At 38.8% G+C, this 27026-nt stretch overlaps 2 protein-coding genes across 5 annotated transcripts in view; one reads left to right on the forward strand and one right to left on the reverse strand.

Moving 5' to 3' along the window:
- DARS2 (aspartyl-tRNA synthetase 2, mitochondrial) overlaps window positions 1–23394 on the reverse strand; it is a 29247-nt gene extending 5853 nt beyond the window's left edge. The window contains exons 1-15 of the mRNA XM_022565231.3: window positions 22669–23394; window positions 21915–22014; window positions 20705–20771; window positions 18242–18343; window positions 17750–17845; window positions 16224–16347; window positions 15589–15635; window positions 14846–14952; window positions 13974–14043; window positions 12902–13081; window positions 11364–11471; window positions 9748–9810; window positions 4528–4680; window positions 1964–2182; window positions 1650–1760 (exon numbers count right to left, since the gene is read on the reverse strand). Coding sequence (XP_022420939.1) covers window positions 1650–1760; window positions 1964–2182; window positions 4528–4680; window positions 9748–9810; window positions 11364–11471; window positions 12902–13081; window positions 13974–14043; window positions 14846–14952; window positions 15589–15635; window positions 16224–16347; window positions 17750–17845; window positions 18242–18343; window positions 20705–20771; window positions 21915–22014; window positions 22669–22789 — 1668 coding nt within the window. The 5' untranslated portion in view covers window positions 22790–23394. The remainder of the gene's footprint in view (window positions 1–1649; window positions 1761–1963; window positions 2183–4527; window positions 4681–9747; window positions 9811–11363; window positions 11472–12901; window positions 13082–13973; window positions 14044–14845; window positions 14953–15588; window positions 15636–16223; window positions 16348–17749; window positions 17846–18241; window positions 18344–20704; window positions 20772–21914; window positions 22015–22668) is intronic.
- CENPL (centromere protein L) overlaps window positions 22343–27026 on the forward strand; it is a 104937-nt gene continuing 100253 nt past the window's right edge. For all 4 annotated transcript variants that reach the window (XM_089910968.1, XM_089910980.1, XM_089910970.1 and 1 more), the window contains exon 1: window positions 22343–24107. The gene's annotated coding sequence lies outside the window, so the exon portion shown is untranslated. The remainder of the gene's footprint in view (window positions 24108–27026) is intronic.

A 27026-nucleotide genomic window follows, 5' to 3' on the forward strand; every position in this document is an offset into this window, starting at 1 on the left:
TTTCCAGGTGATTCTGTTCTAATGTGCAGAAGGGCTGAGAAACACTGGTGGGTAGGGAAGAAGTGGAAGCAATGTATTCTCACTGACATTTTGAGAAGCTTGAAAGGAATGAAAAAAATAGGCTGGGAAACACTAGGGGCTTTGGCTTAAGAGGAGAAAAGTTAAGGGAGTTTGCAATGTTTTTAAAGCTAAAGGGGGAATTTGGTGTAGAGTTCTCCAATCCTATTCTTAGAAATAAAGTTCCTGGGACTTACCTGGTGGCACAGTGGTTAAGAATCCGCCTGCCAATGCAGGGGACACGGGTTTGAGCCCTGGTCCGGGAAGATCCCACATGCCCCAGAGCAACTAAGCCTGTGCGCCACAACTACTGAGCCTGCACTCTAGAGCCCGCGAGTCACAAATACTGAGCCCATGAGCCACAACTACTGAGCCCGTAAGCCACAACTACTGAAGCCTGCGTGCCTAGAGTCGTGCTCCACAACAAGAGAAGCCATGGCAATGAGAAGCCCGTGCACAGCAACGAAGACCCAATGCAGCCAAAAATAAATAAATAAAATAAATAAATTTATAAAAAAAAAAAAGAAATAAAGTTCCTCTATCCCACCTCACCCCTGTTAGTTAATCCCACAAAATGATCTTTTAGGATCAGACTCTTGGACATTTGCCTTCCTAAAATCTATCCTAGCCTCCTAAAGAGTCATCAACAAACTGCAGATTCTTAGGCTTGCATCTATAGAGACTCTTCTTTTGAAAATTCTGATTAACCCACTCTGTCATTAAAATCTACCCCCACCTCAAATACTAAGTGACATAAAATCCTTTCAAACCTTTCTCTCTTTCTCTAGCATTATCAACATTTTCAGTCATTTCAGACTGCATCCTTTTTTGAGCAGTGCAGTGGTTAGGAGTTTAGGAGCTTGGGTTCAAGAACCAACCTGCCTGGATTCGAATCCTGGCTCTGCTTCTGTGCTGTGTGACTTTGGGCAAATTAATTCATCTGCCTCAGTTTCTTATCTTTAAAATGAGTAGAATAAAGGTCTTAATTTAAAAAGTAACTGTGAGGGACTTCCCTGGTGGCGCAGTGGTTAAGAATCCACCTGCCAATGCAGGGGACATGGGTTTGAGCCCTGGTCTGGGAAGATCCCACATGCCACGGAGCAACTAAGCCCATGTGCCACAACTACTGAGCCTGCGTCTAGAGCTCGCGAACCACAACTACTGAACCTGTGCTCTAGAGCCCACGAGCCACAACTACTGAAGCCCACGTGCCTAGAGCCCGTGCTCTGCAACAAGAGAAGCCACCGCAGTGAGAAGTCCGTGCACCGCAGCGAAAAGTAGCCCCCGCTCACCACAACTAGAGAAAGCCCATGTGCAGCAACAAAGACCCAATGCAGCCAAAAATAAATTAAAAAAAAAAAAAGTAACTATGAGGATTAAATGTGTCCATGTGTATAAGGTACCTAGTGCCTGGCATATAGTAGTCACTAAAAAATACATATTATTATTTATTTTTCAAAGTCTAACACTAAAGGTAGAGAAATAAGCTGATACTATTCTATATCTAGTGAATCCTCCATTCATAACAAATTTTAACAAAACAGACAAATATTACAGTTTTTTACAAAAGCCAAGTTAGAAGATGATGTTACCTTTAGTACTGTTGCCAGGATGTAATGCTGTAGCTCTGCATCATGAATTCGGATAGAACCACCTCCTATCTCACTGCCATTTAAAACCAAGTCATAGTGTTGGCTACGGACCTAGAAGATTCAAAGAGCCTCTATGTTAGAGAAAATCTCTGGTTTTCTGTTCTGTACGTTGAAGAGCCTGTAGCTACTTAGAGACAATGGCTTAAACCCAGCAATTTCTTCTGGGGCTTCTAGAACTGGGTCAGACTATGAAACCTGAAGTTCTTTGCCTTGTTTCCATATTTCCTTTTAATTTGGAAGTATAGATATGTTACCTTTTGGGGCTCAGTGTAAAGATGGTGGATGTCACTGGGGTGGGGAGCAGTAAATGGGTGATGGGCTGTCTCCAGCTCTTCGGGATTTTCCTCCTTGGGAAAGAAGAGGGGGAAATCCACAACCCAAAGGAAAGAGAACAGAGCTGGGTCACGAAGCACCACTCCTCTTGCTTCTAGAAGGTCAGCACACTCCAGTCGTAATTTTCCCAACAAAGAGCACTGCAAACAGAAGATACAAACGTTGAGCTAACTGCTGTGACAGAGTAGGCAGAAAATGACACAACATGGATTCTAAAGCCAGGCCTTTCTCTGAGAAAGGATTAGCCAATTTACAGATGAGATGCTCTTAGCCTCTCAGGAGAGAAAGATCTGAGGATGATCTGACTGCGACATGGTTGAGAATCGTCAGACTCAGCCGACTTGGTGAGTATCTGCCAACACAGTGACTGAGAACACAGGTATCAGAGCTTGATTAACCTGGGTCTGTATCTCACTTTGGCTACTGACTAACTTCTCTGCACCTTTTTCCATAGTAAAATGGAGATAGAAATATCTACTCCAAAGACTGTTGTGAAGATCAAGTCAGATAAGCTCTCTAATACGAACCAGCTATTATGATTATTATTTCCTTACTGTTCCTGAAGGGTTGTGGTGAGGAACTGATGAGAGCCTGGAACACACTTAATGTTCAATAATGTTGGCTGTTATTAGACAGACAGTATGGATTAGAGTTTACATTAAGAAGGTGACTTCTGGACCTGGACTTTGTGGGTTAGAAACCTGGCTCCTCTCCTCTACCTCCTAGCTGTGTGAGTGTGAACAAATTCTCAACCTCTGTGCCTCAGTTTTCTTATCTTTTAAAATGGTAACAGTATCAATACTTCTCTCAATAGGGTTGGCATGAGGATTAAGTTAGTTAATATACACCAAGTACTTGAAACAGTTGTGGGCAAACAGAGAGTGCTGTGATAAGTGCTAATGATGACAGGCAGGGCATCCCTGAGAAAGGGCAATTAGTCAGAACTGGAGACATGCCTGCAGACATGCACAGGGTGTCACTCTGTAGCCTATTCTATCTGACACTTAGATATCCACAAAGGGCACCTACACTGTGACATATTCAGAATGCTAATGTTGTTCCTCGTAAATCTGCTTTCTAGCATTCTCTCAAGGAAGTCCCAATAGAAATTAGAGTGATGCCTTTCTGGGAAGAGAACAGGAGCAGTTTTAGTTCATGCCAGGGGAAAGTTTAATAGCCAAATGAATTTGCAGCAGGATTTTTAATACAAAATCCCAAATTCTTTTTTAAGAAATGCATTGACAATAAAATTTGTAATTAACTGGTGCATCCCCCAGCAAATTTAACACTACTGGCTCATGGCTGGTATTAAAAACTAATATTGATAAATGAATTAATTAAAAATAAAAAAGACTGTAGGGAATTCCCTGGTAGTCCAGTGGTTAGGACTCCATGCTTCACTTCCGAGGGCCCAGGTTCAATCCCTGGTCGGGGAACTAAAATCCCACAAGCTGCGTGGTGTGGCCAAAAAAAAAAAAAAGAAGGGTGTAATATCAAGAAAAGTTGTAATTACATAGCTTTCCTCACTCTACTATTGCAGGGAAAGGTAAGGACAGTGGATTATATTTAGCTTTGTAGCCGAACTCTGAAACTTTTCCTTTGGAAGATATAATGATAAATAGGCACAGTGCAAATATAAATTAGAAGAATGAACTTGATAAAGTACTAATCAGACACTATAAGGATATCATATTATACTGTACTGTAAGGATGAATATTTATTTATTTATTTATTTTTGGCTGCGCCCCATGGCTTGCAGGATCTTAGTTCCCCAACCAGGAACTGAACCCGGGCCCCGGCAGTGAAAGTGCCGAGTCCTAACCACTGGACTGCCAGGGAATTCCCAAGGATGAATTTTTATCATGTTTGATCTTTACAGTATATTTTCAATATTCATGTTTGAGTTTTATACCACACTTTGTATATTTTATAATGATCTCTAAAGTTAAATCCATTGTTCCATACGTCTCCTGAAGAATGGTGATTTAGCCAGTGCATGGCAGCCTGCACCACCTCCCAGCTGCTGCTCCTGAGGAAAAAGGGTACTGCCTCAACCAAGTAGGGCCAGGGGTATCTGCCAGCCCAGTAGCCCTCCAGCAGTCTGACCTGTCCCTCCACATTTTCAGGAATGCATTATGTACAAAAGTTTGGGACAACCAACTTTTCTTAATCTGTAAAACTTCAAAAATGAAAATATTTTTTCACAGTTGTACAACAAATACCAATAGCTCTCTACCTAAGTGGCTTTCCTAGAGCCAGATCTAATCGCTGTGAGCAATGCCAATGTAGGCTGTTAGCTGATGAAAAAAACTCTAGTTTTTATACAGTGTATTTTATTACAGTGCCAAAAGACACAAAAACTCATGCAGAGCAGCTCCAATTTATGAAATTAACAGTCAATTTCAAATATGTACTATACACACAGGAGAAGAGAGGCATCATTCAGCATCAACAGCACAGATGCCAGGAGGTAATGTTGCTTACTGCTTTCTTATGCTCTCCGGCAGTTAGCAGGACCACATCCTCCTCTTGGGTCTCCAACAGTCTGATTAGTCCCAAGCCTTGCTCCTCCATTATGAACTTAGCAACTGGAGAATTCCAGTTGTTATTGGTTTTCAAGAATATAGGTAAGACTTCCTGTGACAAAAAAAAAGGCTTATACATTTTTCAAAAAGCAGGGTTGATTTATTTTTCCTGGAGTACAAAGATTTCTGGTTTCCAAAAGAAAATGAACGTACATGAGATTATCTCTATTCCCTCCCTGAAGCCCTTCAAAACGATACTAAAGGAATCTAAAAATTAATCTCACCAAAATGAAAAAAAAAAAAAGAAGGAATGAAGGGTGAGAAGGGATATCAGAGCGAAGAGATTTCTGAAAATTTTTGGCAGGTTGCAGGCGAGTGGAATAGGAATGACCAAAGAAGCAAGATGCAGGAAGCTCTGGCCTAGAGAACAATGGAGCAGCTTCAGCACAGGAAGGAACTGATCTTACCCTGCAAAATCCTAGAGGTGCAGGGCTCTTAAGAAGAGCCCTGGGGTGATAACCAACTGTCTTGCTGCTCACCCAAAACTAAACCTAACCATTTACAAAACCTAACCATTTACAAAACCATTTACAAAACCTGACCATTTCTAAACCTAACCATTTACAAAAGCCCCTTTAAACAGCTTTTTAAATGGCTCATATTCTTAAATATGTACAATTAACAATCACATCACTATACAATGAAGAAGCTACAGCATTAAAGAAAAAAAAGACCCAGATAAACAGAAAAAAAAAATGACCCTAGAGAAAAGAGATAATTTAGGGACCAAAAAACTTGAATCCTCAAAGATATTAAAAAAGGTATTTTATCAGTAAGATGAGAATAAAATGCAATGAAAAGAAGCAAGAAAGAGCTGGTGGGAAATAAAAATATGATTGCTTAAAAAATAAACAACAACAACAGAAGAGTTGAAGAAATCTCCCAGAAAGAATAAAAAAGACAAATTTTCCACAGATGAAAGACATGAGCCTTCATATTCAAAGGGCCCTTCAAGTGTGCAACACACTGAATGAAAAATGACTCAAAATTATACAGACTGTGAAATTTCAGAGCATCAGGAATCAGGAGGCTGAACGCTTCCAAAGGGAAAAAAAAATTAGGTTTACTATAAAAGAATAAATTCATACAAACATCAGATTTCTTATCAGTAACAGTAGGTATAAAAAAATAAAGCAATGCCTCCAATGAGCTAAGGCTCACTGTCACATGCAGCTATTTAAATTTAAAGTAAAATGAAATAAAATAAAAAATTCAGTTCCTCAGGTATATATTTGCCACATATCAAGCATTCAATAGCCACACTGGCTGGTGGCTACCATAGTGGACAATGCAGATATGAAACAGTTCCATCATTGCAGAAGGTCTACCGGACAGCACTGTTCTAAAGGGATATGACTACCAATTCAGAATTTTATACCAAGCCAAATTATTAATCAAGTGGGAGGTTTTGAACACAAAGACATTTTTAGACATATAAGGATTCAGAAAGTTTCTCTTTCACATGCTGTCTTAGGAAGTTACTTGAGGATATAATCCAGCACTACTAAGAAAGAGGAAGATCTGGGATCCAGGAAAAGAGTAGCTTCAACTCAGAAGAGGAATGAAGAAAATGTCCAGAAAGACAGCTGTGAAGAGGCACAGAGTAACTAGGTAAGGCCTGTGTATGTGAGCCTTACCTCTCATTGCAGGAGGTACGATGCAAGGTTTAAAATGGATAAGTAGGGGCTTCCCTGGTGGCACAGTGGTTAAGAATCTGCCTGCTCATGCAGGGGACACGGGTTTGAGCCCTGGTCCAGGAAGATCCCACATGCCTCAGAGCAACTAAGCCCGTGCACCACAACTACTGAGCCTGTGCTCTAGAGCCCGCGAGCCACAACTACTGAGCCCGCGAGCCACAACTACTGAACCCGTGAGCTACAACTACTGAGGCCCACGGGCCTAGAGCCCATGATCCACAACAAGAGAAGCCACTGCAATGAGAAGCCCGCACACCACAAGGAAGAGTAGCCCCCACTCGCCGCAACTAGAGAAAGCCTATGCGAAGCAACAAAGACCCAACACAGCCAAAAATTAAAAAAAAAAAAGGCATTCTGATAAAAACAAAGGTACTCTGGTATGGGACTGGAACAGAGTGAGCTAGAGTAAACACTTATTGTATTGAACTATTAATCCTTCTTTAATATTTTTTTTAAACCATGTACATGCAGCATATTGCTAAAAATAAACATTAAAAACAATTCAAGCCAAATCAAGTTAAAACATATTAATACATTTTAAAAATATAAAAATTCAGGAAATTAGGAAAGTAAAAAAGAAAAGAGGAGAAGAAAGAGAAGAAGAAAATGTAATAATAGTCCCATCAACTAAAGGCTGCCAAAGTTAACTCTCAGGCTTATTTTGTGTTCCTGGGTTCCTAAATACAGGTTTCAAACACTAGTAAAATAAAAACAAAGAAAATTGGGAGATATAGGGCTGACAATTTTGAATTTTATCAAAGGCATAAAACAAACCCCAAATATCTACTATTACCATAATTTCATAAAAGAAAACATATTTCTATAGCAAAATATGAGAAGTATAATCCTTTAAATTCATTTAACTTTATGAAAAGCTTTTTATACCCCTGGCTTTTCTTATTTTGCCTTGACCCATTTTGGAAACCATTATCCTTATCTTTCTTTTTTCTTGAAAAATCCCTTTGAACTTGATGTATGAGACTTGTGATGTGTGGTAGTAGAGGTGGGTAGTCCATTTTCTTTTTTATTCCTCTCTTTTTTTAAAAAAATTGAAGTATAGTTGATTTACAATATTGTGTTAGTTTCAGGTGTACAGCAAAGTGATTCAGTTATTCATACATATATATATATTTTTTTTTTTGATTCTTTTCTGTTATAGGTTATTACAAGATACTGACTATAGTTCCCTGGCTATACAGTAAATCACTGTTGCTTATCTATTTTATACATGGTAGTGTGAATTTGTTAATGCCAAACTCCTAATTTATCCCTCCCCCACTTCCCCTTTGGTAACCATGTTTGTTTTCTATGTCTGTGAGTCTGTTTTTTGGTAAATAAGTTCATTTGTATTGTTTATTAGATTCCACATATAAGTGATGTATTTGTCTTTCTCTGACTTACTTCACTTAGTGTGATAATCTCTAGCTCCACCCATGTTGCTGCAAATGGCATTATTTCGTTGTTCTTTTATGGCTGAGTAATATTCCATTGTGTGTGTGTATACACACACACACACACACGCCCCACATCTTTATCCATTCATCTGTTGATGGATACTTAGGTTGCTTCCATATCTTGGTTATTGTAAATAGTGCTGCTATGAACACTGGGGTGCATGTATCTTTTCAAACTAGAGGTTTGCTCTTTTCTGGATATATGCCAGGAGTGTGATTGCTGGATCATATGGTAACTTTATTTTTAGTTTTTTAAGGAACCTCCATACTGTTCTCCATAGTGGCTGCATCAATTTACATTCCCACCAACAGTGTAGGAGGGTCCCCTTTTCTCCACACCCTCTCCAGCATCTATCATTTTGGCCTTTTTTTTTTTTTGCGGTACGCGGACCTCTCACTGTTGTGGCCTCTCCCGTCGCGGAGCACAGGCTCCGGACGCGCAGGCTCAGCGGCCATGGCTCATGGGACTAGCCGCTCCGCGGCATGTGGGATCTTCCCGGACTGGGGCACAAACCCATGTACCCTGCATCAGCAGGCGGACTTTCAATCACTGCGCCACCATTTGTAGACTTTTTGATGATGGCATTGTAGTTTTGGTTTGCATCTCTCTAATAATTAACGATGTTGAACATCTTTTCATGTGCCTATTGGCCATCTGTGTGTCTTCCTTGGAGAAATGTCTATTTAGGTCTTCTGCCCATTTTTTGACTGGGTTGTTTGGTTTTTTGATATTGAGTTGTATGAGCTGTTTGTAATTTTAGAAATAAAGCCCTTGTTGGTCACATCATTTGCAAATATTTTCTCCCAGTCTGTAGGTTGTCTTCTTGTCTTGTTTATGGTTTCCTTTGCTGTGCAAAAGCTTATAAGTTTGATTAGGTCCCATTTGTTTCTTTTTGCTTTTATTTCTTTTGCCTTGCGAGACTGATCTAACAAAGTATTACTACGCTTTATGTCAGAGAACGTTTTGCCTATGTTCTCTTCTAGGAGTTATATGGTGTCATGTCTTATATTTTAAATCTTTAAGCCATTTTGAGTTTATTTTTGTGTATGGTGTGAGGGTGTGTTCTAACTTCATTGATTTACATGTGGCTGTCCACCTTTCCCAACACCACTTGCTGAAGAGACTGTGTGAGTAGTACATTTTCAATCCACAAATACAGTGTTTATACCTGGTTATGATCAGTGAATATATAGTTCTGTATTCTCCTTTTCCTACAAATCATTATAACCTGAACATTTTTCCTACATTACAAACTTTTAGTTAAGAGACAAAATTTTTAAAAGGAACTTTAATATTTATTCCTTTAATTCTACCTTAATTTATTTAATCACACCCATATGGTTTCATTTTATTCCTGTAAATGATACTGTGCATAAGTGTCCTCATATCTAAGATCCTTTCTTTAAAGTATAGAAAATTATTGACTCAAAGGGTCATATTTTAAAATATGACTATTTTTAAAGTTAGTGATTCCAAAATGGCTGAGGTAATTTATACTTCCAGTGACAGTGTAAGAATGCCCATTCCCTGCTCCTCCTCCGTATTTTAGTGCTACTGTTCACCAAGCCAAGAACACAAAGTGTATCTGTCAAAGGAAAGGTATATTCATAATTCTAAAAAGGGTATGGGAAGAACAATGAATACTGTCTTTCTTTCATACCTGCCATGCTTTCATTTAAACCTTGGACATATGGGGCTCTATTTAATTTTCCCAACTGCATTAAAGTACCAGTGTTTATTTTAAAAGTCTATGGTTGAACTTCCACATTCTGATTAATGGTGAATTCAACTAAGTTGAAGTTTTGGAGTTATACCCAGGGGTAAGATTAACTTTAAAAATAAAAAGAAGAAAAGTAGAATAATCTTAAATAACAAGCCCCTCAAAACTAATGATAGCATAAGAGCTCAAGCAATTAACAGTTAAAAATATAGAATCCTTAAAAGAAAGGAAAAAACCTGCTCCTTACCTGATTAAAATGGTCAGCTGCAAATTTTCTAATGGACTCAATGTCTTTCCTTTTTAAGTATTTCTGATGAAAGAAAAAGTAAACTCATCAGTATGACACTTAGCTTCACAAACATGTTTATGAAATGAAATGGGAAACAAGTATTTTGTGTTTTTCCATCACAATAATAAGATTCAATAAAGATTTAATTTCTGTTGTCAAATGACAAATTTTTTTTTTTTTTTTTTTTTGCGGTACGCGGGCCTCTCACTGTTGTGGCCTCTCCCATTGCGGAGCACAGGCTCCGGCCCGTGCAGGCTCAGTGGCCATAGCTCACGGGTCTAGCCGCTCCGCGGCATGTGGGATCTTCCCGGACCGGGGCACGAACCCGTGTCCACTGCATCGGCAGGCAGACTCTCAACCACTGCGCCACCAGGGAAGCCCTCAAATGACAAAATTTTAAGGCTTGTTACAGGGTGTATTTTTTTTCTAATTATGCAGGTCTTATTGGAAATAGCTGTGAATGTATTCCACAGAAGACTGTGTATCTATAATATGTTCAAAATGAATCTTTGCAACTGAATTGTGAAGGATCAATAAAATCAATAAGAGGATTCAGAATTTGATTATTTCAAGTCTCTTAAAATTCTTTATATCTTACTTTTCTAAATTATCTCAATGTGTTTCTAAGTGAGACATTATGGCTATCATCATCACTAATATTCATGGAGCACTTAATTAGCTATGGGAGATATAAAAAAGGTGAAAACATGGTTCATGACCCTGCAGTCCTTATAATCTACTTGGGAAAGAATTGGACATACTCCAATTGGGGTAAATAATAATAACAAGCAATATATGTTATACCGAGCTTACCCAAACACATTAAATATGTTTGGACTAGAATACAGACATCAAATTACTTTCCACTGAACATATGAAGTGAAAAAAAAAGTAATGAGACTGAATTCTTCTCCCCATTTTAAATATACTAATATGCTATGTATCCAACTGAATCGCCTTTCAAAACAGTAATCTTATTCAAAATACTTTTAGAACTCTTCTTAAATTATTTTCAAAGCAGGTTTACTAACTACAGAAAATAGACATGCCCCATTACTTAAGAGTCCATGCTTACCCAACCCAACCCAACCATTCTTTCTGTCTCCTACCCTCATTTCCCTTCCTTTTGCTTTTCATAGCTCCACCTCCTTTCTCTTCCCATTATTAATGCAATAGACCCCAGAGCGTCAGAAGACCAAGAACCAACACGCAAGGGCTATGCTGGAGCTGATATGGGGCTGGGAGCTGTTGGACAAACTGAGGCTGGAGACAGAATAGGAATACTATTTTATACTCATCACTGGTGGAAATAAACCCAAATGAAGTACAGGAGAACTTTACAGCATTATTTAAAAGGAAAAATAAAAGCTCTAGATCTCGAAAGTGTAAACTCATATTCATAAAGTTTTACCATTTTCTACTTATAGTTTTAGAGACACTATTAGACTTTATATGAAAAATGCATTTTTATTTAAAGAGAATTTTTCTTTCTAAAGTTTAAATGTACCAATGTTGAACATATTTACTTCCCAAATATACATTTTAAAGAAAATATAGAATTGTGCTCCACTTACTTCTCCTTCAGGGATACATATGGCTTTGATGGTTCCTTGGGGTTTACTAAGCGCATCTTGAAGAAATCCAACCTCTGTGTTTCTGAACATATCACTGATATCTACAATCTGGAAAATGGATAACAGGAAAAGGTAATTAAACGTGAAGTAATGTTTAACTCAAAGCCTTTTTTATTTTTTCAAAACCTATTTTTTAAAAATAAATTTATTTATTTATTTTTGGCCGCATTTGGCTCTTCGTCGCTGCACGCGGGCTTTCTGTAGTTGCGGCGAGCAGGGGCTACTCTTCATTGTGCATGGGCTTCTCATTGCGGTGGCTTCTCTTGTGGCTCGTGGGCTCTAGAGCGCTGGCTCAGTAGTTGTGGCTCGCGGGCTCTTGAGTGCAGGCTCAGCTGTGGTGCACAGGCTTAGTTGCTCCACGGCATGTGGGATCTTCCCAGACCAGGGATCGAACCCGTGTCCCCTGCATTGGCAGGTGGATTCCCAACCACCGCACCACCAGGGAAGTCCCTCAAAACCTTTTACAAACAATATTTTAAAGAGGAAAGTAGATCTTGTTAATGTTTATAGAGCGCATTCATAGAGTGTTTACCATGGGCTGGGAACCATGACAAGTGTTAATGTACTAATTATTCATTAGTAATAATTCATTTCATCTGCACAACAAGAGTATGAGGTAGGCCCTCTTATTATCCCCATTTAATAGATGAGAAAACCAAGGCACAGAGAAAGAAATGACTTGCCCAAGATAACACAGCTAGTAAGTGGCAGAGCCAGAATTTAACTTAAGTAGTCTGACTTAAGAACCACCATTTCATATTACAAAAGAAGAAACAAGGAGTAGTCAAGCTGGCTGCTGTAAAGAGGCAGTTAGAACTTTTTTGTGTGCTATGTTTTTTTCATTCTGAGAATTGAGCACTGCCTATTCGTGGACCAAGCAGAACTCAGTTTCTAAGGAATCTGCACTGAGAACTGAGATATAGAAATGTCACCAGCATTACAGTGATGAAGGGCTGTTGCTGTCTAAGAGCAAATAATAAGAGGCCTGCTAAGGAAAACTGCTCTGTGTAAGTTCTGCTGTACCCTTAGTTAAATATGTGTAGATCTTAACAATGTGAATAAACGTTTCCATATGTTTGAGCTCTTTATAGACCAGGGAAAAAGAATAAATATCTCTTAATCATTTGCCTTCCAAGTGCCATTTTAGCTTAAGAAAAATTCAAGAGGAAAGAACAGGGTTTTTTTTGTTTTTTTTTTCCTTTCAAGTTACCATTCATATCCATGTAACTAATAACTTGTCAGTAATAAAAATGTTATAGCAAGAATCTTGCTCTTGGAAATGAATCTTGGAACATAGTAGATAGAGAAAAGGTACTGTGATGCTAACATGCTATTATTCTCTCCTGCTGTAGCTGGGTAACAACAAAAGTAACAAGCTAAGGTAACAACAAAAAATATGATGTAACAGTGTGTGTAACTGGTTGTAAACATCAAAGTAGTTCAAAAGACTATAGGACTATTCGGGGGCAGAAAAGTACCTTCATCCCAAAGCGAGTGTCAGGTTTATCAGTTCCATAGCTGGCCAACGCCTCAGCAAAAGTCATAGAAGGAAAAGGAACCACCACAGGATCTCTGTCACTGGGCCATGAATACTGGAGCAAACCCTCAATTAGACTCTGGATGCCAGTCTGTTCTACAAAGGACATCTCTATGTCAATCTGAAACCAAAACAACATATGGAAACTAATTTGAAGAGCCACAATATTAGTATATACATACATATTTATATATTTGTCTTGTTTCAAATTACCATTGGATTCTGTTCTTAATACATGGGGAAGCAGGTTAAATATTACTGTACATCTAATGCTTTACATACATCAAACTGTTAGTTCCCACAACTATCTCATGGCTTAAGGCTCAGAGAGGCTAAGTGACTTGCCTGATTATGTACGGTTACATTACATTTGATCTTAGGTCTGTCCAACTCCAAATGTTATGGTTTTTGTGCTGATTACTGATTTCTGTGCCATACTAATTAATATGATATCATACAGAAACTAAATCATAATAGCTTTGATGACGCTGACCAGATAAATAGATTAAATATCAACATACAGAATTGTCTGTTTTAGTGCACGAGAGATTTTTTTTTTTTTGCAGTACGCGGGCCTCTCACTGCTGTGGCCTCTCCCGTTGCGGAGCACAGGCTCCGGACGCGCAGGCTCAGCGGCCATGGCTCACGGGCCCAGCCGCTCTGCAGCATGTGGGATCTTCCTGGACCGGGGCACAAACCCGTGTCCCCTGCATCAGCAGGCGGACTCTCAACCACTGCGCCGCCAGGGAAGCCCACAAGAGATTTTTTTAAAGAACTTTGTCATATCATGACCATTAAAACACTGTAGGAATCTGTCATTCCTTAGTTTATGACCATATTCTTTATAAATGGATCAAAAATTAAATAACTAATGCCTCAACTGTAGGTTAGTTTAATTAAATATCTGATAGATAAAATGTAATGAGAAATATATATAATTTCTATCCTGGTTTTGACATTCTTGGCTGTAGCAAGGCTGAATCAGTAAGAGATGAGTGAATATAACTTAGTACCTGAGTAAATTCGGGCTGTCTGTCTGGTCTTGATCCTTCATCTCGATAACATCGGGCAACCTGAAAATATCTACAAATGGAAAATAGTGTTAATTGAGTTAGGATTCTAGAAACACACACACACTTTCCCCCAAAAGTTCCTGGCAATGCAGGGTACAAAATAATAATGATACTAAAAGGGCATAAGAAATTTTAAAATTCTTTATGATGCTCTAATCTAATCAGATACATAGTTGACCCATGAGAAGTTAACTGCTCAATATATTGTCTTACAAATATACAATGGCACCTTTGGATATTCATGTATTAGACTGACATGCAAGGCAGTCCATGCTTCTTTATACACACTCTTTTGCTTCAGCCAAACTGAAATACTCACTGCTCCATGAATACACTTGAGCTTTCCTGTGCTATGCCATTCCAACTCTCATCTTCATCTGCTGAAATGCAGCTCTGTCCCAGAAGGCCTAGTTCCCAAAGTTTTTAATGATATTTCCCAAAACAATATAATTTCAAACCTCTTAATACAACTAATTTGCAACGCTCAACATACTTATTTTTGGTTTACATCACAGTTGATTTTAATATCCTATCTTGTCTTACTAGATTCATTAGCTCCTTGAGAGCAAAACCTATTCTTTTTTGTTTTTAACCCCCTACCCCATCTACTAGCATAGAGCTTTGTACACGATGGTCACCCAATAAATCTTTACATAATGACTACACATTTTTAGGGTATTTTACAAGTATTTTCCAAACTCTCATACATTTTCGAACCTTCTTTTAAGAGATTAGACAATTTTGTGTTTCCTTTTCCCCTTTCTTCCCCCTCTTTTCCTTTTCTGACCAGTACTATCATAAAGAAAGCTCACCTGTCTAAACCTCCAACCATCAGAAGCTGCTTAAACTGCTGAGGACTCTGAGGGAGAGAATAAAACTTTCCAGGTTCCCTGGATGGTATTACAAACTCTTTTGCACCCTTTGAATGAGAGAGAGGGAGAGCAGAGATATTATTAAAAAGCAAATTCAAGAAATGGTAGAAGTCAATACTTCAGTTCATCAATGAAATCAACTAAAGAGCAAAGTTCCCACAATGACAGATCATTTCTTGCTCATCCTTTAGTCCCCAAAAGGCTTGCACATAGTAGGCTTTAAATATTTGTATACAGCAAGTATTAAATGTATGCTTGTTGAAATGAATGCCCAATTCTGTTACTAGCTAAAAAGGATTTTGTGAGTCAATTCCTATTTAAGTAATTCCTAACTGCTTTTCTAAATTTAAACTATAATTTTATAAGTCCAGAGACTGTATAAATATCAGTGTTTGAAAATGTCAGTTCTTAATGAACAATGGATTTATTTTTAATGAACCAATTCATTATTGATTTGTAGCTATAAACCTCAATGGAAAGAAAATGATGTAGGATTAAAGGATTCTGACTAAAAGTACTGACCCATATAATTTGCTCAACTCTTAAAATACCTAGTTAGTGTGAATATCCTAAGGCAGTAAAATAAATAAAAGAAATAGAACTAAGGGAATATAAAAGCAAAGTGGTCCAGTTTCATAACTAACAGGACATTATTAGTAGGCTGATTTAAGGAATATACATACCCCTGGAGTCCTTTTAAATAATGTTGGTGTTTCTATATCCACAAACCCTAAAAAGAGAAATATCAGAATTTAATAGATGGGAATTTACCAAATATGATGTCTACAATACAGTCCAACAAATCTGAGGCTACTCTTTAATTAGGAATTTTGACTGAAATAAGCTATGAAGCATATTGATTCTGGTTTCTACAAACCCAAGAGGGAAGCTGAAGATTTTCATAAAATCCTATTCTGTTCATAAAGCTGGTAATTTTGTAATGAAATAATTCTGTTTGATAGATTCTGTGTACTGAACTGTTATGGTTTTCCTTGTGTTCTGCTAGTGTAGCAAAAATAACACAAATATAGTAGAAAAAAACCCAGGACTGACTGAAGAGTCTAGTTTCATTCACATGACATTTTTGAGCTCCCAACAAATAATGTACAAGCATAATAAAGAATTAAGAAAACTTACAGATAACAACCAAAGGGCTGGTCCACCTTCAACAGTGATGGTAAATACTTAGACAACATTAACAGGCACTATCACCTTTAAAAGGCTGTATTTATGAGCCAGTAGGGAACTAAATTATGTTTTATGTTACTAAATTATGTTCTAGGATAAAACGCATGGAAATTACTGTTTCTTCCCTTACCATGTAGATTACAGAGATATTCCCGCATTTTCATGACCATCTGGGACCTCAGTCGCAGGTTGTACTGCATTTGGACACCACGCAAATCTAAGTAGCGATACCGCAAACGAAGAGCCTCTGTTTTCTAAACAAATTTAAAGATTTTTATGTTTAAATATTTTTCAAATATTAAAAAGATATTAACTTTAGATACAGATTGTGAATTTTTAAGAACTTTAGCTCTATCTTTAGCTTCTACCATTTGTGCACACACACCACCATCCTTAATTCCTATGACTTCTAGGCTTGTTACTAGCATAGATTTTACATTTTTCAGTGAACCACACTTCATTGACTGAAATTTGCCTACCTTACTAAACATTTATTCATTCTTTTTTTCCCGCCTTTTATCTTTTTGACCACGTGGCTTGCGGGGTCTCAGTTCCCCGGCCAGGGATTGAACCCGGGTCATGGCCATGAAAGCCTGGAATCCTAACCATTAGGCCACTAGGCCACCAGGGAACTCCCTACCCATTCATTTTTAAGCCTGGAGTTTAATCCTGAAAAAAAAAAATGTAAAGATTTCAAAGATCATTAGAAAATATATACCAGGGCCAAAAACAGCCACAACTTTATGACCTGGATGGGACGACAAGTTTAAGAAATGCAAGCGAACAGCAGACAAATCTCTACAGCTGTACTAGTAGGAACACAGTGATAAGGTCTGCTTATTTTCAAGGCTGGAATTCTCTGCATCCCTCCTGTGCTGACAACCTTTTCCCCTGGAATAGTTTATTTCTTTGATACTAGAAATAGAAATAGAAGAACTACCTGTCATTTCTCTCTCTAAAAGCTTAGAGCTGGTGGAAAACTGCATATTTCCTTTTTTTCCCCACAACAAGGTCAACTCTGTAATTATACTGCTTTTTCTAATTAAAATATTAAGTATTGGGAACTCAATTGTAAGACTAAGCGGCCATGCAATTAAAAAAAATCCTTTATAGATTAGTTTATAAATTAGGTATATATAAATCTACAACTGTAGACAGTTGTGACAAAGCTGAAAATTAGCTGGGCTTACATATCCAGTGTTGTTTAGCTTCCTCAAAGAACATCCTAAATTACAGTAATCATATTTATATGCCTTATAAACATTTTATCACTGTTAGAGGCTTAAACTTAATATATGCAGGATCTCCTACGCCATGTGGCCATTTCTAAGGTAAACATAAATTTCCTCTCAAAATGTAAAACCATAGCAACAAAAAAAATGGAACAAAATAACACCTAAGTCTTAAAGACAACCTTGTTTCCAGCTGTCTGAAAAAACATTCTAGGTGTTCAGGAGCTGCAACAGCTTAAAGAACTGTTGATATTTAAGAACAGTTCACCAGGAAATTGTAAAACTAACAGAATAATTCATGATATAGCTATAACATGCTTAATTTTGTAGAAGTTAAACTTTTTCTTTAAAAAACTCTGAAAACACTTTACTGGTTATCAACATTTTCTAGATACTCTATTTTATTAGTAACAGATGATGGCACCTTCACAAAGTCCTTAATTTCAAAGGGCAGCTTCTTGCAGGAATTCAGAAGTTTAGCTGTTTTAACTTTGATTTCAATCTCACCTGTTGGCATTTTCTTAAAGAGAGAAAGAGAGAAAAGACCTATTTTAAAAATCACTCATCAGGACATGTACACAATGAATATTTATAAAACACAAGCATTTATTTACATATGTAAAACACGGGGTGCTTATAGTGTATAGTCTAAAACATAAATGTCTGTGTACGACTTTGACATTCTTATGTATATCTGTGGTTGATGAGCTCATTACCAAATGTCTTAACATGCATATTTACATAGGTGTTTATGTTTGCAGTGAAGATTTTAAAATCTGTAGGTTCATTTGTAGAACCTGCAGAGCTTTAGTGCTGGATATCTAGTAGATACTCAGTCACTGTTGCCTGAATGTGTTGACAGACAGTGCACATGTACACAGGTAAAATTTAAATAGACAGTTTCTAAATTACTAACTGGATTCTCTTGTCCTGGAGGTCGAGAAATTACTGTGCCAGACACTTGCACCACAGATTCCATGGGGGCTTCACATAAAATCTTCTTCACAGAAGCAGCCGACTACAGAATAAGAGGGGAAAATAGTTCCAACAAATAAATGAACTTAAAGGACTCTGCAGCAACTGTAGATTATGGCTTAGAAAAATGTTAATACTCATAGCTTAATTGCAATAAATACTGGGGCTTCTCTTAATGACTTTATTAAAGAATTTGGTAAACTGCATCCCCATTTTGACTCCGTATAATACAGCAAGTAAAACTATTAGTTAAGAATTAAAATTTTTTTTCCTTAAAGGAAAATAAGGAGAAGAATGATTAATGCAAACAATTCCCACATACTTTAAAGGCAACTATCTCCAGGATTAGCCTTAGGGGCAGTTAAATCCAAGAGCAATAATGGAGTCCAAAGTGAAGGAGTTCTCCTGGGTTAGCTATGCTCATCTCTGCATCCTGATCCCTGAAAGATAACCCATGGCTCTTTACTTACTTCAAACATTAAAAGCAGAGTAAATCTTATTTTTCTCAGGTGTACAAACATTTGTAAATATTACCAAAATAGAAACGAGTGACGTTCAGCAACATGATGAGAGTTCTTTATTTTATCTGAATTTAATGGTAATTATTATTATTATTTTTTTTTTGCGGTACGCGGGGGTCTCACTGTTGTGGCCTCTCCCGTTGCGGAGCACAGGCTCCGGATGTGCAGGCTCAGCGGCCATGGCTCATGGGCCCAGCTGCTCCGCAGCATGTGGGATCTTCCCGGACCGGGGCACGAACCCGTGTCCCCGGCATCGGCAGGCGGACTCGCAACCACTGCGCCACCAGGGAAGCCCGGTAATTATTTTTTGAGCAGGTAGTACCTTCACATGGCTCAGATTCAAAGGGTATAAACAGATCTACAGTGAAAAGTCTCTCTCCAGCTCCTTAATTCCCCTCCCCAGAGATACCCAATGTTATGTGTCCTTCCAGGGACAGTTCATAACATACACACACATACACATGCCCTTTTTAGTACAGATAATATCACTCTACATGCTCTTCTGTATCCTGTTTTTATATCTAACAATATACCTTGGATTTTTTTCCCATATTAGTACATAATAAGCTTCTTCAGTCTTTTCCATAGCTGTATGGATATACATTATTTTTTACACCAGTCTCTTATTGGGGAACATCTAGATTGTTCTTTCTTTTTTAAAAAAATTATTTATTTATTTATTTTTGGCTGTGTTGGGTCTTTGTTGCTGCACGCGGGCTTTCTCTAGTTATGGCGAGCGGGGGCTACTCTTCGTTGCAATGCACGGGCTTCTCATTGCAGTGGCTTCTCTCATTGTGGAGTACGGGCTCCAGGCGCACGGGCTTCAGTAGTTGTGGCACATGGGCTCTCAGTAGTTGTGGCTCATGGGCTCTAGAGCACAGGCTCAGTAGTTGTGGCACACGAGCTTAGTTGCTCCGTGGCATGTGGGATCTTCCCGGACCAGGGATCGAACCCGTGTCCCCTGCATTGGCAGGCAGATTCTCAACTACTGCGCCACTGGAGAAGCCCTAGATTGTTCTTTCGATTAAAAATATTTCAGCAGTGAATAACCTTGTATTTGTGTCATTTTGCATCTATGTAAGTCTACGTGTAAGATAGCTTTAAGATCATTGACTACAAGTGGAATGAATGGTTCAAAGGATATATGCATTTATAATTTTGATATTGCCAAATTGCCATCCATAGAGCTAGTGCCAAGTTATACTCCCTCCAGGAATGTATGAGCACTTGTTTCCCCAAACACAGTGAGTTCTCAATCCAGTGCATAAAAAATAACAATTCTGTGTAGCTTTAATTCATATTTCTCTGCCTATGAGTGAAGTTGGCCATATTTTCATATGTCTACAGACATACAGAAAAATAGCCATTTATATTTTTTTCTATAAATTTTATGTTCATATTCTGCACTGGTATTTTAAAAAAAAATTTTAATTGATTTGTAGCAGCCTTTTAGATACTAGAGAAATTAGTCCTTTGTCTGTGACATGAATTGCACATATTTTTTCGCAGTTTGTCATTTGTCTTAATGTGGCTTATGGTAGTTTTAATTTTCATTAACAATAAACTTCTTTTTTTTTTCACGATACGAGGGCCTCTCACTGTTGTGGCCTCTCCCGTTGCGGAGCACAGGCTCCGGACGCGCAGGCTCAGCGGCCATGGCTCACAGCCCAGCCTCTCCACGGCATGTGGGATCTTCCCGGACCGGGGCACAAACCCGAGTCCCCTGCATCGGCAGGCGGACTCTCAACCACTGCGCCACCAGGGAAGCCCATAACAATAAACTTCTTAATTTGAAACCTCAAACATACTTATCCAACATGCTTTATTTATTCTAACCACAGCATCAAAGAGGCTTGGAGATAACAGGAGGAAACTTCTATTACCTCATCCTGAGGAATGATAACTTGAACAAGCCCATGGAAATCTCTTAGGACCAGGAAGATGTTTTGCCTGATTAATGAAGAAAGTGAACATATTAGGATAGAATCTTTGAGACCAAAATTTAAGCAGGCAAAACAAATAAAAAAACCATGCAATTTCACATGTTGCTTTTTTATAATAATATGCATTCATAGTTATATTTGTGTAATTATCTTGTAGCTTATTAATGAAAAAACTTTTTCGTTTACAATTTCAACTTTTAGTAGCTATATGTACAGCTTACTAATGCTATCCAGATGGCTTATTAATGAAAAGAAAGATTTTAAAACTTAAAAAATTTTATTGGCTTAAGTCTTTATAAGAAATTTGAATTAAAATTGGAAACTTTCCATATATTAAAATCCAAAGGTAATATTTTAGCATATTAGAGACATCTGATTGGTCATTTTTTAAAATACGACAATATAAAATCTCTTATTTTCCTAAAAATAAGATGTAATCTAAAATTTTCTAAAAGAGGTCCAGTACTAACTTAATACCTCTATAAGCCATCAAAAGGTCCCCCAAATCCCAATATTTTAGCATTCAACCAACATTTCTCATACAGTTCTTAGTACCAAAAAGAGGTACAGAAAGCCTCCTCAGATTTTCCTTCAGGAGATAAAATTCACCAAAAAAATTCACCAAATGTATGGGTCAAATATCCATACATTGAGTGAGGAAAATCACTCAATCTATGTATTTTGGATCTCTTCATTGTGAATTAATGTTCCATTCAGGTATGTTCTGGAATATAGAGGTGAACAACAACAATAATATGTCCTCTAACATTAAGGAATCATTGTTCATGTTTTTAGACTTTTTCTCTACATAAATTTAGCAAAAACTATGCTTTTTTATGCTATGGAAGCTTACCAGCTTACCCAATTACTGGTCCTAGGCACTCTTCAATCTTAGTAAACCTAGGGACATTTCTGTCCCTTGGTGGATCACACTTATTATACCGTTCAACAGATGTTACTGGTACTTACTGAGAGTGACACTATTTGAGTCTTTCAAAACAAAAATAAAACTGAAAATTCAATGACTTCTGAGACTCCTACAGGAGTTGCAAAGCTTTTATTCTTCTGACTGGTTAAAAATTAATAGCAGTTTAAAATTGCCTTAGGAAAACCACCATCATGCATACGTAAACCACCTGCCTCTATCTACCTTCGGTACTGAATCCATCCACACAAGGTGACTTCTTGGCCTAAGTGAGAAGAACGCAACTCTCCACACGTGTTGGTCCGGGCAACAAAACTACTGAGTTCTTAAAGAAACAAAAAAAAGTAAGATTAAAAATATATCATTTGCACATTGTTTGAGAATAGACTCTCAAATCATACCATCTTTTTTCATGTCAATGGATGAGATTTATAAAGTTGAAGAATGTAATCAATCACTATTAAATTTACCTGCAAATGTGTCAAAAGCCATGTGAATAACTGTCTTAATGAAAATTTTTGCCTTGTGTTAAGAATATAAATATTTTTGATCACCCAGCATCTGCATTAACCTAAAACGCACTGTTCTTAATAGTGCACATTTCTTCCCCAAATGAAATAGGATCTTGGGAATTTCATAAATTTGATGGTGCAGTAACTGGTTGTAGTATGAATCTAGAGTGAAATAGTCACTTGTACATTTGAAAACTCTCAAGTATTCTCAAGTATGAAAGAATTTTTTAGGCTTCTTATTCACAGCATGAGCTTAATGAATAGCCTATTCATGTGGTTACTTTTCTGCTCTTTTTAAATTCCAGGGAGAAAACTACATTATAAGAAATGAAGAGGGTGAATGATGTGCTTCTACACATAAAGCTATCCAGTCGAGACTAGGGGAAAAATGGAATAAGCACTCTTGCTGCAGAGAAAAGGAGGAAGGGCTGGGCTGTTCAGAGGACAAACCTCTTCACTACATTCACCTGGAATTCTCCTCTGTGAACTCAGTACCAGACTTCGGGAGAAAGAACCCCAGATCAGCTGTGTGGTCCTTCTAGTGGGTCTGGATAAACCCCTGTACAGCCGACTTAACGAACGGAACATGTTAGAGCCGCAGGATGGCGAGACGCTCAGGAATCTCACGCTGCAGGTGTTGGATGGCGGTCAGAAGTTTTGGAAATACACACAAATCCCTTAAAATATCAGGAGTTCCCACTCTCTTATATTTAAGCCCTTGTCCGCTGAACATTCAAGAGCTCGTGTCGGCAAACTAGATAAATCTGCAGTCTTTAGGGCCTTTGGGGAAGTTGGGTAGGGGAAGGACCTTTTAAAATCTTTGTCCCCTCTCAACGCATCCGTTTCACTTGTATTAACAAACAAAGCTTCGGCCTGAAGTGACAAGCGTACGATTCCATACAGCAGCCAAGGCGGAACACCGCGGCCACGCAGAGGCAACACGGGGCCGGTCAGCAGGCGCACGCCCTTCCCATCCTTCCACGCTTCCTCGAAGGTTCCCGCGGGCAGAACCGGAAAACAGGGAGGAAAATCAGCCCCGCGCTTCAAATCTCCCAAACCTGGTGGCCGACCTCGGGTCTTCAAAAGGAGGAATGAAAGCAAATCCAAAATGTTTCTAGGGCCCGAAACCACACACAGATCGCCACTGGGAGCCAAGCGGTCCTTAACCCACCCCACGAACAGCCAAGATTACGGTAGAGGGAGCCAACCAATCAGAACAGAGGGAATGCCGCCATCTTTACTACGGGCGGAAGTTTGAAGGACCGCTGAGCACCGGTAGAAAAGCGCGGAAGATTAACACCACGCGATTAGGAAAGTAGACTTTAATGGTTAGAGCGCTCCCTTGCCCTCAGTTAAAATGGCAACCTTAGTTGCTTCACTGACTTGGAATCGGCGCCATGGAGGCGTCCAGCGTCCTGCCGCAGGGCGAGTCGGGAAACGATTTTAAACTGAGGAGGCGGCTGAACGCAAAGTTGCTGCTTCTCAACGGCGGGATTTTGGAGCTGGCGTTGGCCCTTGAGGCCTCAGGTGGAGAGGGGCGCTTTGGGATACACTGTCCCTTGCCCTTTCCCTCCGTGGGCTGAAGCAGACTCCGCAGGAGCGAGGGTCGCGGAGCTGGGTGGCTGAGTCAGCGGAAATGTCCTTCCCGGCGTGAAGTGTCGGGCTCGGCTGGCGCCTGCGGGAGCGGAGGTCTCCCTACTGGGCCCGTTTGCGTCCGTCGTGAACCCAGCTGTGGTGGAGCGAGAGGGAATTTGGGAGCGCCAGGGTTTCCTCCGGACTTACTCTTCGCTGTCATTTTGGCGGCTCTTTTACTTCAGGGGATTTCAGTTTTGACGTAGTTTTGTATCCAGACTTGAAGAATGATTCGTGAAGGGAATGGTTGACAGCGTCATCGCGGCATTTATTGGTAAGATGCTTTGTTATTGGTCCAGGCGTGGCAGTAAACTTTGTGTTTTGCCCTGTTGTATAGTCGTTATCTTTACAATACTTGGGGGTTCAGATGTGTTTCACACGACCTGCTTAGCATTGGCGTTGGGTGACGATGTGCAAAAGTGATTTAAGTCAGGGTCCCTTCCTTCACGGACTTAGCACAAGAAAAACAACTGAGTTGTAATTGTGTGTTCTGAACTGCAAGTGCAAGAGGAATTGGCCGGAGAGCTAGCTCTGTGGATACTTGGAAGCTTCTCCTGAGGAGATGAAACTTAAAGGATAGATTGGATTTGGTCAGACAAATGGGTGTAGAGAAGTAGTCTTAATTGGCAATAGGTTGAATAAAAAAGTCCGGGAGCAGAGGCAAACATGACAGGCATGAAGAGCAGGAGGGTGATGAGCAGCCTAGGGGAAGGGGTGCATGTTTGGGTGTAGGGCAGTGGCTCTTAACCGTTTAAAGAATCATCTCCTGGACCTTTCTTCACCCCCTTCTCCCACCAAATACACACGCATACACCATTTTGCATCCAACCTTAGAGGGCTTTTAGATTTAGGAAAGACCCTTTGTCCATGGATCTTGGGGTAAGAACTGAAATAGTAGAAAATGAACCTGGATAGGATCAGATAATATGATCAGGTGCCTTGAAACCCAGGCAGAGGTTTTGGCTTCATTTATTTAGAAGATGTGTGGGAATTGTTATGGGATCTCAAGCAAGGTAATGACAAGATAAAAGTGATGTCTGTGGAGAAACTAGTCATGGATTGGGGAAAGGGGTTAAGACTGGGAATAAGATAAGTGGCTATAATTAAGAATGCAAGTGAAGGCCAAATCTGAGAAGGCTAGTATGTATGCTTTTAAGAAATATGTCAGAATTTGATGCTAATTCGGATGTAAACGTGAAGTTGAGGGAAGAGTAAAAGATGACTAAGGAGTATTTTAAGGGGCAGGAAGGAAAATGAGAAGGAAGAGTGGAATTATTACTGAGAAACAGGGTAGTTGGAAAGGAAAGATTGGTTGTGAAATAATGTTTAGCTTTGAACTTAATGAGTTTGAGGACAAAGAAGTTTAATGTTTTACAGGAAATTGGAAATGCAGGTGCAAAGGTCTGAAAATAGAGATTTAGGAGTCATATGTAGAATGAATGTTATATGGAGAATGAGTGATTTCAGAGTCTGGGGAGACATGCAACTGTTGGGACTGGAGGAAGGATAGGAATCAGCAAATGAATCAGAAGGAACCATAAGAAACAAGGAGGAGAAATAATTGAGTGTCTGAAAAAAAACAAGGCAACCGAAAGTTTAGAGGAGTAAGGATGAGCACACTTGATGAACCAAGTATTTGGCCATGGTTTTCACAAAAGTATTATTGGTAATCTTCAAAAGTGCCATGTCTTCATAGCGATGGATTCATAAGAGAGGTTGCTGAAGATTTCCAAAAAAAATTTATTAGTAAGTGGAGGCAATAGTTGTATACCATATTTCCAGGAAATTGGTCTCAAAACGAATGAGACGAGTAGGATTTAAACAAAACATTTTTAGTGTTAGGAATACAAGAATATGCATGGCAGTGGAAGAAAAGTATCCTGTGAAGTAGAGATTAGAGATGATAGAGGTTTGAAATAAACATGGGAGATGGTGCCCAAGAGAAATGTGAAGGGACATGGAGATCTAGAATATTGGTTGATGGATTGGCTTTAGAAAGCAAGTAAGAGGACCTCTTTCCTTACAGTTGGAAGGAAGAATATTGGGGCAGTAAAATATTAAGTCAAGCTATATTTTTAACCTCTTAATTATTTGGCAGAGCAAAATTGCACATTATTGAGTATGGAGTGAGAAAGTAAAATAGGTATAAACCATTTTCTAATCTTTAATGCATGGATTGGGCTATTTCACATTTACTGCAGTATTAAATTACTCAAGGGAAATGTTTTCTCGATACCAGCCCTTTCAGAGCTAGTAGTCTTTCTCTCACCTAGATAGACTTTAAAATCCCTTTGGAATTCATAGAATTTCTCTTTTAAGGAGTCAAACTTAGTAGGGCTTATTTTGCCTTGAAATTGATCCCTATTGAAAGGCAGTGTGCAAGAAGGAGGTAAGAGCACCCACTCTGGTGTTTGACTGTCTCGGTTCAAGTTCTGGCTCTGGCATTTTTAGCTGTATAACTTTGGCAAGTTATTTAATTTCTTTATCTTCCTATCTGTCAACTGGGAATATAATAACCCACCTCATACAGTTGTTTGAGGATTAAATGAGACAATATTTGTTAAAGGGCTTAGAAAGTTGCCTGGCACATGATGAATACTCAATAAATGTTAGCAATTATTCCAAATAACAGATTTGAAAGAAACATTCAATGTAGATGGGACTGATTAAAATTCCATTTTGAATACATAATTCTGTATGCATTTAAAGCCAGACTGCTTTAGAGTAGCTGTTATTTAAGTTGTATGGTATATGATCTTTCTCTGGGCATTATCTGAGTTTTGAGAACTATATATTTAATTTATGGAGCTTTGTGCAAGGTATAAAGTGTGTCATACTTTGACATGATGAAATTTAAATATAGGGCTTCCCTGGTGGCGCAGTGGTTGAGAATCTGCCTGCCAATGCAGGGAACACGGGTTCGAGCCCTGGTCTGGGAAGATCCCACATGCCGCGGGGCAACTGGGCCCGTGAGCCACAACTACTGAGCCTGCGCGTCTGGAGCCCGTGCTGAGCAACAAGAGAGGCCGCGATAGAGGCCCGCGCACCGCGATGAAGAGTGGCCCCCGCTTGCCACAACTAGAGAGAGCCCTCGCACAGAAATGAAGACCCAACACAGCCATAAATAAATAACTAAATAAATATATATAAATTTAAATATAATGATAAATAAAGCTCTTCATTTGTGAAAAAA

This window comes from Delphinapterus leucas, chromosome 1 (genome assembly GCF_059928025.1).
Source record: "Delphinapterus leucas isolate spDelLeu-1000000601 "Yukka" chromosome 1, BTC_Dleu_Yukka2, whole genome shotgun sequence".
Lineage (NCBI taxonomy): Eukaryota > Metazoa > Chordata > Mammalia > Artiodactyla > Monodontidae > Delphinapterus > Delphinapterus leucas.